Source organism: Numida meleagris, chromosome 1 (genome assembly GCF_002078875.1).
Source record: "Numida meleagris isolate 19003 breed g44 Domestic line chromosome 1, NumMel1.0, whole genome shotgun sequence".
NCBI lineage: Eukaryota > Metazoa > Chordata > Aves > Galliformes > Numididae > Numida > Numida meleagris.
The window spans coordinates 115783525-115797721 of record NC_034409.1 but is presented as its reverse complement, the minus strand read 5'-3'; the positions used below and the strand labels follow the sequence as shown (position 1 = coordinate 115797721).

Below are 14197 nucleotides of genomic sequence, written 5' to 3'. Positions count from 1 at the left end.
TAAAATTCTTCCTAAAACCAGACCTTCTGAGATTGATATCTGCCGCAACACATCTGCATGGCATATTCCATGTATGTTTCCAAACTGCCTGCCTGTTGTCTCCATCACACAGAAGTTGCATGGCTGTATTGATTTATTAAGCCAAATCTAGTATCTCCTGGTTAGGGACAGCGTACAGTGTGACCTAGAACCTGTGCTGATGCAACTTTCTAGATTTCAGTCAGCTTGGAGTGAAACAGAACGTGCATGTGTCTGGAGCGTGTGTACCATATGTGTGTATCACCATGCTCCATCAGGTATACTGTGGGGTATTTCCATCTGGCATGTTTGGGTGCATCAGAGGAGAGGAGGAAGGATTGTTCTGGGACATGACAGCCTGAGCTGTCTGCCACCTCCTTTGCATGGTTTGCTACAGGGAACCTGATGATTACTGTCTCTGAACTAAGAGTGCAGGATGGCTGCTGCACCAGCCAAGGTTGGACTGTTTCAAATGAAGCCATTCCTGATCATCACTGAGTTTTCAATGAGTTGATGCCACTTAGCAAGATTTCTCAGAGCTGAAAGAATTGCTCACATGTAAACATGTGAAACTACTGTTGTGGTGAGATAATGAATTAAAATATATTCTATCGTGGTAAGTATATTATATTTTTACAGAACAAGGGGGGTTGGAACTTGATGATCCTTGGGGTCCCTTCCAACCCAAGCCATTCTCCAATATAAAGTTGTTCTCCTGGTTTTGCAGTCTTTTTGACAATTTTACTCCATCCTCTGGCATCTGGCTGAGAGTTACAGTATCTTAGACTATCAGAACCCTCAAATAATTAATCAAATGCATTTTAATGATGTCAAATTTTGTGGAGCATTAAGTAGGGGAAGTAATGCTGATAATTACACTGTAGGTTCTATTTAAGTAATAGCTAGCTATTGTTTTGTCTTTGCTGATTATTTTCTAACATTTTATTTTGTTATTATCTGTTGATAAAGATGTGTAAAAAAAAATAACTGTACTTACAAATATGTTAAAATGTTTTTTGCTCTAGTATGCCAGTGTTTAAAAACCATTTCTGCCTTTAAAGCATGCAGAAATGAAGAACATCCCATTCTGATACTTGTATGTTGAAGGCACAGTTGGCTATTGAAGTGCCCACCGTTTGAAAACTGTTTTAATTACTTATGACAATATTTCTCTCGAAATTTACCAAAAAAATTTAGTGTCTTTCTTTGTGGGCTGGTTGCTCAGGTAAATTTTTCTTTTCACATAGCTGAGTTGTGTATCTGGAAGTTTCTTTGCTTGATGAGTGAGAAATATCGGTGGCCTTCTTTCTCATTGATGGAAAATGTTATGAACCAAGGCAAAAGAAAACACTAAACAACCCCTCTCCATTGTGTCTCTGTCTCTTTTCTTTCAATATTCAGACTGTTCAGCTAAGTCCACCACCAGTTTTAGTGCTGAAAAGGAAAAGATCTGCTGGAATGCCGCTGAATCCGTTCTCTGTACAGCCCCAAGCTCCTAAGGTGAAGTAAAAGTTTTTTTAAAAAAGTTCTCATCACTAACTATTAATCTATGTTTTGGTTAATTTGAATACTGCTGTCTTTTATTTCTACTTCTAGAAATTACTTTTCTCATTAGCTTCCTTAGCGATATTACTGTGTAATATCATGCTTTTTTCTCCTTTTCCTTCCATGTTAGTATATGAAGAGTATTACTCTTTCTATATTTTTTAGCACCATAGTAGTATGTAGCTGTTACAGCTGACAGATGAAATTGTTTCTGTAAGGTGCATCGCATGAAGGTGAGCTTCTGCCTCTGTCTCTTTTCCGTAAGATGAGAAAAAACCCTGTGGCAAAGAGAAGATGATGGGACATTAAGTAAGCAGTAGAAAGTGTTAGTGTCATGGAAAAGTATAAGAAGCTCCTCTTCTGCACAACTGGAAAACAAATGGGAAACTGAAGCTGTGGGAAGAAGTTGAACTTAGTGGAAGACTGAGAGTGAAAGAAGTAACAGGCTTCTGCTGTGGATGGAAGGCTACTGTTTTGATAAGGGTTCTGGTAAATGGGATGGACTTCATAGCTGGAGATACGAGACATTTGCTAGGAGTCTCTAGAGAGCAATCAGTAGAGTAGATAAATCTGGTCTTGCGTTAAAATATAAGTCTGAAAACTTACACTGAAATCAACCCTTAAAAATAGTCACCACTGGCACTTATTTCTACAGTTGTGTTGGAGTCTAGAGTAATTTAGAAAGTGGAAGATACAGTAAGAGAGGAGATCTGTGTCTATATAGGGCAAAAGAGAAGTCACTTTTGTAGGAAATGAGAGGCAGTTACAGTGATAGCTTCCTCCTGGGAGGAGGAAGTAGAGATTTGAACAGAGAAGTAGATGAAGAGAGTGAGGAGTACAGCCTTAGAAAATAAATAATCATGAAAGAACAAGGTAGCAGTGACTTTCTACTGCAGAAAGCAGGAGCATAAGTATGACTAAATTCATCTGTCTGAGTTAGCAGAAGAAACTGTTAGTAAGGGTGTGTTAGATAATATTTCTGTTTAAGGATGGACTGAATTCTGGTGACCGCAGCTCAAGCAGCTGAACTGTAAAACCCTAGAAACAGTTGCGTGCAACTCTGAATTCTACATCTGTAAACAACAGGTTTGGGCTCTTGTTGCAGGTTAAGGACCAGTAGACAAAGAAACCTGTTGTTGGTCATAGTGAAGACCATTAATAAACATCTGTTAGAAGAGGTTCTGTAGCTACTACTGTAGTCATGTCCTGTCTGAAACATAAGCTCTGTGCGTACCATCTTGGAGTTCAGGCTTGCAGATAATGTTGAAATGCAGTATCTTTGTCTTCCTCACTTTTTAGGAGTGGGGTCATAACGTGGGAAAATAGTGAAAATAACTAAATGTCAGCTGTGGCCTGTTGTAAACTTTTTTAAAACTATAGAAGGAACACATTACAAGAAAAATGATGCTAGAGAATTAAAAGTTTAATCTCGAGGAGTTGTAGCTGTCATGTTGCAGAATATGTGGAGCTTTCCCTGTAGCCCTGGTTACTAGTTCTTCAAATAGCAAGCACTCGATTTTTTTTTTTTTTCATGCTTTTAAAAGAAAATTTTTAAACTCATGTCTAAAATGTCTTTCAGGCAATCACCCCTGTATCAAAGAAAGCTCCTGTTCAACTCAGGAAAGAAGCTCTTCCTCCAGCTTCATTTCATCCTAAACATCCAAATTACACGGCAAAATCTGTCACAGCCTCTGAAGAGAATGAGGATACCAAGTATGTGCAAAAAGCTACAGAAAATGGGAGGATAGTGAAGACAATAGAAGAAAAAGCTATTGAAGGTATTGTAAAGAAATCAAAATCCAACTCTGGAAACTCTTTAAATATGTCATATTAGTGTTAAAACTCTTTCTAGTTTGCTCTAGTTAGATGTTTAGATAGCTTAAATGCAATGTTTTGTTTGTATATTAATATTGCGTGTTAACATTTATGCATATGGTTTGCAGTCTGCGTGCACAGGTGTAGTATGCAGTGTGTCACTTTAATGATTCAAGCCTTTAGTTCTATGTGCTAACACTTGCAGATGAAGATCAGGGAATGATGGATTTTGATGATGAGGACTTTGATGAACCTATGGAAGCAGAGCTGGTGGGAACTATACCTGAGACAGCTGAAAGCTTGAAAAGAGACAAGGAAGTTGAAAAGAAAGAGACAGAGCAGCTGGAATCTGAGAAGAAAGAGACATCTGTCTTGTAAGAATCTCTCTTTTCATTTTTTTTTTAAACTCCTAGCAAGTAGCCTTTTCGGTATCTACAAGCCTTAGATTTGTCTTTGTATTTGCCTTGGCCTCTAGTATGCTTGTGATAGAGACAGAACAGTGACAATCCAATGTGATTTTTTGTTTATGTCGTGACCTTAAAAATGATTATATTGAACATGCGGATAGCTACTTCATTAAGAAATAGCTATAGTAAGCATTACTGAATTCTTTTGGGATTCAGCACATGACATTATAACAATGTATTCAGTACGCTGGGGTGACTTAATTTGCGTGTGAACGCACTTCGTTCCCAACAAACAAGACCAAGGAATTGCTGAAGATTCTTATGCTAAGCAACCTAGAATGAATTTTATAAGATTAGTGGTAGTTGAAAGTATCGTAGATAGAAGTTGTTGAACATGGTCATCAGCTACATCTTGGAAACAGAGGAAAAGTGTTTTCGCTCTTTTTTTTCTTGATTGTTTGGGAAAAACTTGTTACTCTCTATAAAGAGAGTAACAAGAGGTGTGAGAATGTAGGAGTGAAAAAGGAGAAACAGTGGAAAAGACAATTTTACTTCTTGTTGTGTTTCTTCTTCTGCAAAACCTGCAGAAGTTATCCTCTCCCAGATATCTCATGTTGGGACAAAGTTGATGAGGATGAAACTGATCTGGTGGCAACAGACGTTCAGCTGGACCCCAATCTCCTTCCACTTGTGAATGGGGAAAATGATGATCAAGTCTTAAGATTTTATTGGCTGGATGCTTATGAAGATCAGTACAGTCAGCCAGGTAACTATTCAGCTAAAGGCAAAAAATGCCATTCTGATTCTTTTTATACAATTGGATTTTTATACTTGCGGAAGTTATGTCTAGATGCCCTTGAAGTCTGTGTTCTGTAACTTGTGCAGTCACCTCTTTCGTCCCTCTGCCACCTCATCTTTAGCACGGAGCAGTATGAGTGGACAAAGAAGGAATGTTGTAGTGTACTACTAAGGTGGTGCAGAGGCAACTGCTAGCTCTTCTTGCTGTTGGTGACCCACTGAGATTCTTAAAATCTACACATCCTCCAAGAATAAGCTGCTACTGCTAATTTGATACTTAACGGTGCAACAGTTGAACATTCAAATTCTCTGGAAATGTTGTTTAAGATTCTGGTGGTTTATTATAAGTAAGTCCTGTGATCGTCATTGTATGATTTTATACAAGGGGAACGTTTTTTTATGAAAGGAGGAAGGTGGTCTGAAAGATGCAAACTCTCTCTAGATCTTCGTATTCAAACTGTGTAATTCTCGAATATGTCTCTATATTAGAATCCCTAAGATACTTTGTGCATCTGAAATGTGAATCCTGGCTCTCACACCTTCAGAACTTCAGCTTTCTGACCACCAGCCTTGACAAAAGACGCGTTCACATCTGTTCCCAGCACTTTCTGTCTGTCCTCTTCATTAAAGATTAAGACTCTAGGTCTGTAATTCGTGCTTACAGCAGGTTTACCAGAGGGTTCTTCCATATCTTGAAGGTTTTCTGGGGTCGATGCTGCAAGCATTGAGTCAGATATGTTTCTCTGTTGCACCTTTTGCTGTAAGTTGGGATGCCAGACTTAAATATGAGACTGTACTGCATTGAACAGCTTAGTGATGGGAGTGGTAATAATCATAGATATCTTGATGAAATCAATGGCTCTAATGTAAAATTACTCCTTTTAAAGGCCCCGCTATTGTTCTTTTCCTTTTTTTTTTTGTCTTCTAAGTCAGTGGTTGCTGAATGGAACATAATTATGAAAGGATTTCTGTTCCTCGCTTGCAAGGAGTGTTCTTTTCTCATTATGACTTTTTCATGATTGAATAATAAAGACTGCACCTGTTTTCAATTAGTAGTATAAAAGGGAAAATTTTGGTACTGCTTTTTGTTTAACATGCTCATGATCTTTGTTTGTGCCTCATTTGCTGTGATCTCAAATGCACAGCCTGAAGGGTAAATACTACAGTGTAATCATAAGACTCTTTCAAACTTAATCATTTTTTGGAGGCTTGCTTTTCATAACTGTCTTCACTATCTCAGGGAAAGAACTTGAGAATTATAATCCTATTAACAGTTTAAAGTAATAGTAATAAAAAATACATTTCTTAACCTTGAGCAAGACAGTTTCCCTGACTCTTGACCTTGCTTACATTTTGATTCATTGACAACTAATCTTTCTTTTCACAGATTTTGTGTTTTATATTTTGCTTCTTTTTTCTTTGTTTCTTCTTTCCACAAGCAAGCTTACAGGGGATAGAGCCCTGTATGTCTTCTCTCATTTCTGTGTTTTACACATGAAATATCTCTGAGAACTCTTTCGAAGTTTGTCCTTCTTTCAGAGATTGTGTGCATTTGGGGTCAGTGACCTCCAAAGGTTCCTTCTATTGTAAATTACTTTGTTTCTGTGAAATCTGGGGACTGAGACCCCTTTTTGTCCATGCTAGAGTTGATTATAGTTTCTCTGCAATACAGGTGGCTCTTTATCTTGTTCTTGGCAGGCCTGTGTATCCTTATTTCTACTTCTCATCTGCTTACGTGTATGCCTCCAGCAGGTTAACTTCCATTGCTCTTAATATCGTGAGCTGTTCAAACAGCCAACTCCTGCTATGATACAAACCCACCCAAGTCTGTCTGTCTGTCTCTCAAAAGAGAAATGATTGCCGAGGACAAGAACTCCATCTTCCCTGTCACTTAGATCTGTAATTTCAGCCCTTTCTAGATCCTTTTATTCAAACTGTCCAAATCTTGAAGATTGTATCTGTATTAAAATCTCTGAGACACTTTGTGCAGCTGAAGCATGCATCTTCACTCTCATCTTCAAAACTGCAACATTCTCTTCTCTGTCCTTGACAAAAGTAGTCTTGTTCACATCAACTCCAAGCACTCAAGAAATGATTTTTCTTCACCTGTCACTCTAATTCTGTCATCCAGCTTAGTGCATCTACACTGATTTATCTGCTGTCTAATGGAGCAAGAAAGGTATCTTTGCATCTGATAGATTGCATGGCAAAGATAATTTATGGTGCTTAACAAAGGACTTATTTTTTGCATTGTCAGGCCAAAGTAGATGCCAAAATTTAAAATCTTCCTTATTTGAAACATTGTTTCTGAGATGGTCGCAGCTCTGATATTTCTCATTTCATTAATAGTAGAGAAACTGTGTCACGTGTAATCGAATTCCAAATTATTTATGGACTTGGAAGGGAAGTCAGGTGAAATCAGGTTTTCCAAGGGCACTTGGAAGTTTGTTTTACACGTAATTCAGAACTGTATTTCAAATTCAGTTACGCTTGTTCTGTGTTATTTCAAAGGTTAACATCGTGGATTAGCTGTTTGCAGCATTTTTTGCTAATGCCAGATTCTCAGTGGCTCAGAGACGTGCACATCCAGTAATGACATGGTTCACTGTGAAGAGTCAGTTACAGTAGTTCAGCTATATATAAGCTTTTTGAAATGTCTGCTGACATTATAACTGCATCATAGCGTATTTCTTGCAATATAATACATCTTTCAATGTCCTCATCTACTTAAAATGGAAAAAAAGCCAACTGAAATCTTTTTGCAATCAATTAACTTCTCGTCGTTGTCGTCTGAATGCGTTTCTCCAGATTTTATTAGGAGTAGAGTCTTAATCTCACAGTGCTGAAGGAAAATTGGATTAATTGTACAGGTCTAGCTCAAGAATGAGAAATTGCAGATCACACAAATGTTTCAGAAGTGATTGACAGCACAGGCATTCTGATTATCTTCAGCTCTCAGTGACTTACGGAACTAATGTAGGTAGAAATGGAATATCAGAATTCTGAGACTGGTTGGGTGACGCAGTTTTGAATTTCACATATCAAAGTGTCATTACTATTGTGATGGAGGTAGTGGTGTGAAGAACTATGCAGATAATCCATTTACACAGCTGGTGTTTAAAATGATTTAGAATATACTGATTACCTAGGTCCTTGAACAACAAATCTTTTCTAAGTGAGGAAATGGTTGCATTTCTGTGCACGTACAAATAATACATAATTAGCTGCTTTGAGTAAGATTAAGAGTTGCATATTGAATTCTTTGCTCTGCTGTTCTTCCTTAGGCGTGGTATTTTTGTTTGGCAAAGTTTGGATTGAATCGGCAAACACCTACGTCAGCTGTTGTGTGACGGTGAAAAACATTGAGAGAACTGTTTATCTACTGCCACGTGAAACAGTAAGTATGTCTTTTAAGCATGTCAAACATAAGTGCCTTTCATTCTGACTGTGGCAGGTTGTGAGTTCTAGTAGCGTGTTTATGGGAACTGTTGAAGCCAGTATTGTCTGATGCAGATGGTGGTAAAGTGATGTGTAACATACACGTGGTATGAGATGCAGTAGTAGTGTTGCTGCTTTCTCCTGACTCTAGATAAAAAGTGCAGACAAATTGTTATGTTTGGATTTGCTGCGCATGGAGTAAAAATGTCTTGAAGTATTATGAGAAAGCGTGGAGCTTTCTTAACACTCTGCTTCAAATAGTATTTTTAAATTCAGTTTTTCCTGGCTGATTGTGTTGTAGTGTTCTCTTAGGGGAGATAAACTGTTTATAATATCAAAGCAAAATTCAACTTATTGGTCCTGTCTATTGAAATTTTTGTCTGATTTGTAAAACTTCTGTTTCTAAGGAAATGGATCTATCCACTGGGAAAGAGACAGAGACTCCAGTAACCATAATGAGCGTTTTCAAGGAATTTAATGACTGCATTTCACCAAAGTATAAGATTATGAAGTTCAAATCCAAGGTTTGTACGCAAGCATTCTATTTGATCGTTTTCTGTTGTTCTGGTTTGAAATGAGAAGTCTGTTGAAACACTGTCCAGTAGGAGAGGTTATTCTGAAATGCAGGTATCACATCATTATGTTAGAGTTAAAAATGAAAGATGGTTTTGTTCAGCAGATAGACAGGTATGCTGGGATTAGACTGTCTTTGCATTTGTTTGGTTGTCATATTGAAATTTTTTCTTTGCATTTTTCATCCTTTGCCCTGGCAGATTTATCCTTTGAGCGTGTGCTTGGAGCATGGATTGTTGTAGTGAGTCACACAGGAGTTGACGTGTTCTAAATACTGACATCCAGTCTTGAAACTTAAGTTGTTATGGCCTTACAGTTACGTGCAGTGATTTTCCAGTTTTATTATTGCTGTGCTGTTTACTCAAGAAATTCTTAAATGAGCACTGAAAAATGAAATGTTGCTGTTTTAGGAAACTTGCACATACAGTAATATGATATTTGTCATAGCTGCAGGGAAAGAGGAGATAATGCTGTTAATGTTGCAGATTTGGATCAAATTAGTATGAGGAAGCTTGCTTGTTCATCTACACGGAACATCCATCTTTTGGTGATGGCAGGGGAGAGGGCGGAGGTAGGGAGTTTGCGTGGGGGAAAGGTGGCTAACATGCAAGTTGGAGGAAAATAACGTATTCAAAATGTGGTGCTCAGAACCTTCTCTCTAGAAGTAACATCATTATTGTGGTAAAGCTGGCTTTCTTTATCATTACTGGTGGCATGGAATTAGTTGTAACTTGTCTGAGGCTAGGAGTCTTATGACTTGATAAAATTCATTCTGGGATGGATGATGAGTAATTGGGATGGTGAGTAAAAATACAGGAAAAATGGAATTTTAACAGTAAATAAATGAGATAAAATAGAAGCAAGTTCACAGGATAATTCATGTTGGAAGAAGCTTCAGGAGGTGAGTACTTGGGAAATATAGGTTGATGAAATGAAAATGTCAGCAATGCTTCAACTTTGTAATAGCTCATTGTTCAAAGACTCTTCCAGGAATGAAAAAGGAAATTCAGGGCTAATCAGTTCTCAGTTAAAATAGAGGTTGCAGATACTTGTATTCCAGAAAGGGAAAGAGGGTGAAAGACCTTTGTAAGCAGATGCAGATGTGCTAAAAGAATCCTGGTAAAAAACATCCATTCCATTGTAATCAGGAAAAATAGTATGGATAAGGTAACAGAATAAGATAGCTTAACTTTCAGAGATGGGTTTTAGAAATTAAGTAAGCCATTGCAGAAAGTTTCTAAGCTGCTATTTCTGATATTTGTTCAAAGCTTGTCAGTTTTTTACTTATTTTTATATAGAGCTTGGGGAAACAACTGAACTGTATTTTCAGGACACATGACTGCAGTGCATCTGGGGTCCTTCGTGTTTGTTAGCAGGAACAGGGAAGTAGCAGCACTATGACATTAGGTCTTATCTAGAATATTACAACGTTTGATCATCATGATGGGGAACAATGAACTTAAGCGACAGTAGATATAGAAGATGGCAATTAGGAGGATTGAGACAAAAGGAAAGTCTCTTATACCAGAGATTACTACGAAAGAGCTTTATTTTTATTTCCAGCCCAGTAAAGTGAAGAATAATGGTAAAACTGACTTGCTCTGTAAAAACATTAAAGGGAGATAAGCAGTAAGAGAGCCACTTAGAGGACAGTTTTAGCAAAAGAATATACTTATAAAATGTAATTTGTGAATAAATTAGACTGGATTGAGTTGAGGGTTCACAGAAGCTCTGAAATAACCTGCCAGCAGTGTTTCTAAGCAGTAAGAATTCAAATACTGTTAGAAATTGCCAGGCTCTTCAGATAACTGATTTTTTTACTCACTTAATATGGTAGAATGCTCTCTAGTTTTATTTTATTGGCATATTTTTTTCTGAGTTTCATAGTTATTAAATCCTTCCAGGAAGAAGTGAGGACCAGCGCAGGCAGGACTGCACGGATAGTAGTGTGGGGGGAAGTAAGAGAAAAGGTACAGGGAGGGAAGGACTGCTGCTGGTGAGACTTTTGGAGGGAAAATACTGTAAACTCTGTTCTTCCAGTTTAATGCAAAATTTGTTGTGAGCAATGACAAGGTTCCACAAAGTAGGCCTGGACAGATTGCATGTCTGCAGCAGGGGGTGCTGTTGCTGCCTGTAAGGTAATTGTGGAACTACTGGGGTACTGTGTCACTTCTTGCATAGTAGTATGAAACTCGGATAAACTTACTCTTCCACCTTTAGCTGGGAATTAGTAAAGTTGTTGGCATACCTACAGTGCACCCAAAGTTGTTTTATTCAGAGTATCTCGTTTTCTGATGGTACAGAGAGAACCAGTATTTATACACTGAAACAAGTTGTTCTCTGCGTGCACGTGTGTGCCTGTCTTGGCCTTGCCAGCCCCAAACTTTGTCCCTGTGAACAGATACACTTAAGCCGTATCACTTCCTCCTGCACCTGCTGCTAATTGCAGCTTCAGTGGGTTGCACTGCTGCCAAGTTAGTAAGTCTTCACAAATCAATTTGAAAGCAGCCTTATACTCCACTTAGAAACTTAGCAGCTAATCACTGCTGCTCATTTCTGCTCTCTGAAGGGCCACTTCAAGGGCAGATTACTCTGCAGCAAAGCATTCATTCACTGCAGTTATGACCAGGGGCTTGTGTAATTGAGCTGAGCTCTGTGGAATAACGCAGATGAATCACTGCCGCATACTATTTTTACACTATGTTCAGCTTGCATTTGTAACAAGAACTTGTTTGAAGCCTGAGAGTTTAAAAAAAAAAAAAAAAGGTAAGCACTAAAAGCAATGTGCAGCCATCTGTTACTTTGACTGTAATGTGCTGCTCACGTGAGGTGCTGCTTTGTCTAAATAGTTCAGGTCTACATTTGAAGGCTGATTTCTTACACTGTTCTGACCTCATAGTGATGCGCATATACCGAGTTACATTGCTTCTTTCTGCTTCTGAGTAGCAGTCGATGCCGTGGTTGCTTCTGGATTTGTCTTCTTCCTGTTTAATAGAGGGACCTCTCCTCTCTACCCAGGTTCTGTGGCCTTAATTCCCAGTGGTTTTGCAGTGACGTGAGAAGTAGCAAACTTAACAGTAGTGTTCTGAGGGAGCTATTGCTGATGCTATTATTTTAAGGAATAAAAGAAGAAAAAAAAACAACATGGAAGCAAATAACTTTTGAGTTTACTTAACTGTGCATGCATGTAATTGTTCCATTAAGTTTTATTCCAATTTATGGTAGCCTATTTCTTTCCTGTTACACTTACTATAGTGGTATATTATGCTAACTCTATTTATAATGTGCTGAACTTAATACACTATCCAGTGAAAATATGGCCTTTAATTAAAAGGGGCTCCAGGAATTCTTGTTGTATTAATAAAAGCATTCCGGGATAGTTATGGCATAATGCAATTCTGCAATGTGGATGTGTAATGGGTGCAGATGGTTTGTGAGGTATTGCAAAGCATAGCATAGTAGAGCATAACATTTCAGCAGGTCCAGTAGCACGATACTGTAATTATTTGGAAAGTGGAGGTAATTGTTCTTGAAAAACAGAAAATCATTATTGTTCTTGCAGAAAGCAGAAGTGATACTTTCAGTAAAGTTGTACTGGTCATGAGACTGCTTTAACCATCTCTGTGTTACATTATAAACAAACTTGACTACTTTCTAGTAAAGCCCAAGTCATTCAAATGGAAAAATAAAATACAATAGAAAACATGTAATAATGTAAGCAGCTGGCAGGCAGGTGGGAAATCAGCTTTCTTGGGTCTCTCTCTGAAATGCCCGTGTGCTAACGCATGGGGTATGGAAGGAGGAACTGTGTGCAGTTACAGGGGTATTCATTGTGATCATGGATACATGGTGCGGAGGATGTGGTTAAGCAGGAATGGCAAAGAGAAAGAGTTCCTTTTATATGAGAGAGCAGGGGGTATGCATGGACCTTTGCCTGAGGGTGGACAAAGAGCAGCTCAAGAGCTTCTGGGTCAACATTATAGGGCAGACTCATGGGGTAAAGTCATGGCAAGTGCTTGCTGTGGACTGCCTGATGAGGCCTTCTATGAATGACTGGAAGAAACCTCACTTCTGCTAGCCCTGGTTGCTTTTGGAGGGTTTTTGCAATCCCAGTATCTTCATGGTGAACAGTGCACCAGGGCACAAGCAATACAGGAGGTTTCTGGCATGCAATGATGACAGCTTTTGAGCACAGCTGATTGGAGATTTGATGAGGGGAGAAACTGCTGGACATGGTTCTTACAAACAAGGAAGAACTGGCCAGGGATATGAAGTTTGGGGAGAGCTTTGACTTCAGTGAAGAAAATATGCTGGAGTTTAGTAACATGAGAGGAGGGAGAGAAGCAGAAATCAGAATTATAACCCTGGTCTTCTGGAGATCAGACTTTGGCTTACTTGGAGATCTGCTGGGACAAATCCTGTGGATGATGTCCCTGGAGAGAATAAGGTTTCAGGAGAGTTCATTTATTTTTTTGAGGATCACCCTCTCTGTGCTGAAGAAGGATTCATCCTGACCATCAGAAAATCAAGCAAAGGTGGTAGGAACCCTGCATGGATGAACCAGGAACTTCTGAATAGATTCAAACAGAAAAGGAAGGCATGGGTCAGGTGACCCAGGTCTAGTTGGCTATTGAAGCATGCAGACAGCAGTAGGAAGGCCAAAGCCCATCTCAAGGTGAGTTGGGCAAGAGAGGCAAAGAGTGGCAAAAAAGGCTTCTAAAGGTATAGGAGAACTATGGAAAATGTGGGCCTGCTGATGAAAGGGGCCAGCAATGTGTGGTGACTAAGGATGTGGAGAAGGCTGAGACACTCAATCCCTTCTTCACCTTGGTCTTGCAATGTAACCTAGTGGCAAAAAAGGCCTAGGGAAGCCTGGGCTGCATGAGGCAGTGCTGGCAGCAGGTTGTGGGAGGTGATCCTCTCCCTTTACTCGGTGCTGGTGAGACACACGAGGAGTGCTGTGTTCAGTTGAGCTCCCTGACACGAAAAAAAAAAGTGCATATATTGGAGCAAGCCCAGCACAGGCCCAGAGAGATAATCATGGGGGCTGGGATGTCTGTCATGAGAGGCTGAGAGTTGGCATTACTCAGCCCGGACTAGAGGTTGCTTGGGGAAGGGGCAAGGGATGGAGAGAGTGGTCTCACCGCTATGTATAAATATCTAGGGAAGGTGGGGAAGTAGACAGTGATAAGACTTCTAATTGGTACCCATTGAGAGGACAAGAGCAGCAGGTATAATGTGAGACACTTGAAATTTCTTCAGAGCATAAGAAAAACACTTTTTCTTTCTGTAATGGAGGTCAAGAACTGGCACACATTGCTCAGAGAGGTTATGCAAGTCTCCAGCCTTGGAGACACTCTAAGCCCGACTGAGCATAGCCCTTGCAGTCAACGCTAGCTGACCCATCTCTAAGCTGGGGATTGGGCTGGGCTACCTCTGCAGATGCCTTTCCTCCTCAACCATTTCAAGATTTTTGTGATTGTCTGCAACCACCAGTTCTAAGAATGTTTTTGCAGTCTGTGAACGTACAAAATATTTCTGAGTTTCCGTAGCTGTTATGTTGTATGGCTTTTGTTTGTAATGGTCAGTATACTTGTAAGTTC

General features: G+C 39.2%; 1 protein-coding gene across 3 annotated transcripts in view; it reads left to right on the top strand.

The window, feature by feature from the left end:
- The window catches only part of POLA1 (DNA polymerase alpha 1, catalytic subunit), a 194358-nt gene that overhangs the window by 4552 nt on the left and 175609 nt on the right, over positions 1-14197 (top strand). For all 3 annotated transcript variants that reach the window (XR_002442148.1, XM_021408421.1, XM_021408428.1), the window contains exons 7-12: positions 1420-1518; positions 3143-3341; positions 3584-3752; positions 4373-4551; positions 7868-7980; positions 8429-8545. Coding sequence is in view for 2 of the 3 variants with exons in the window: in XM_021408421.1 (XP_021264096.1) it covers positions 1420-1518; positions 3143-3341; positions 3584-3752; positions 4373-4551; positions 7868-7980; positions 8429-8545 (876 nt within the window). In the remaining variant the exon portion in view is untranslated. The remainder of the gene's footprint in view (positions 1-1419; positions 1519-3142; positions 3342-3583; positions 3753-4372; positions 4552-7867; positions 7981-8428; positions 8546-14197) is intronic.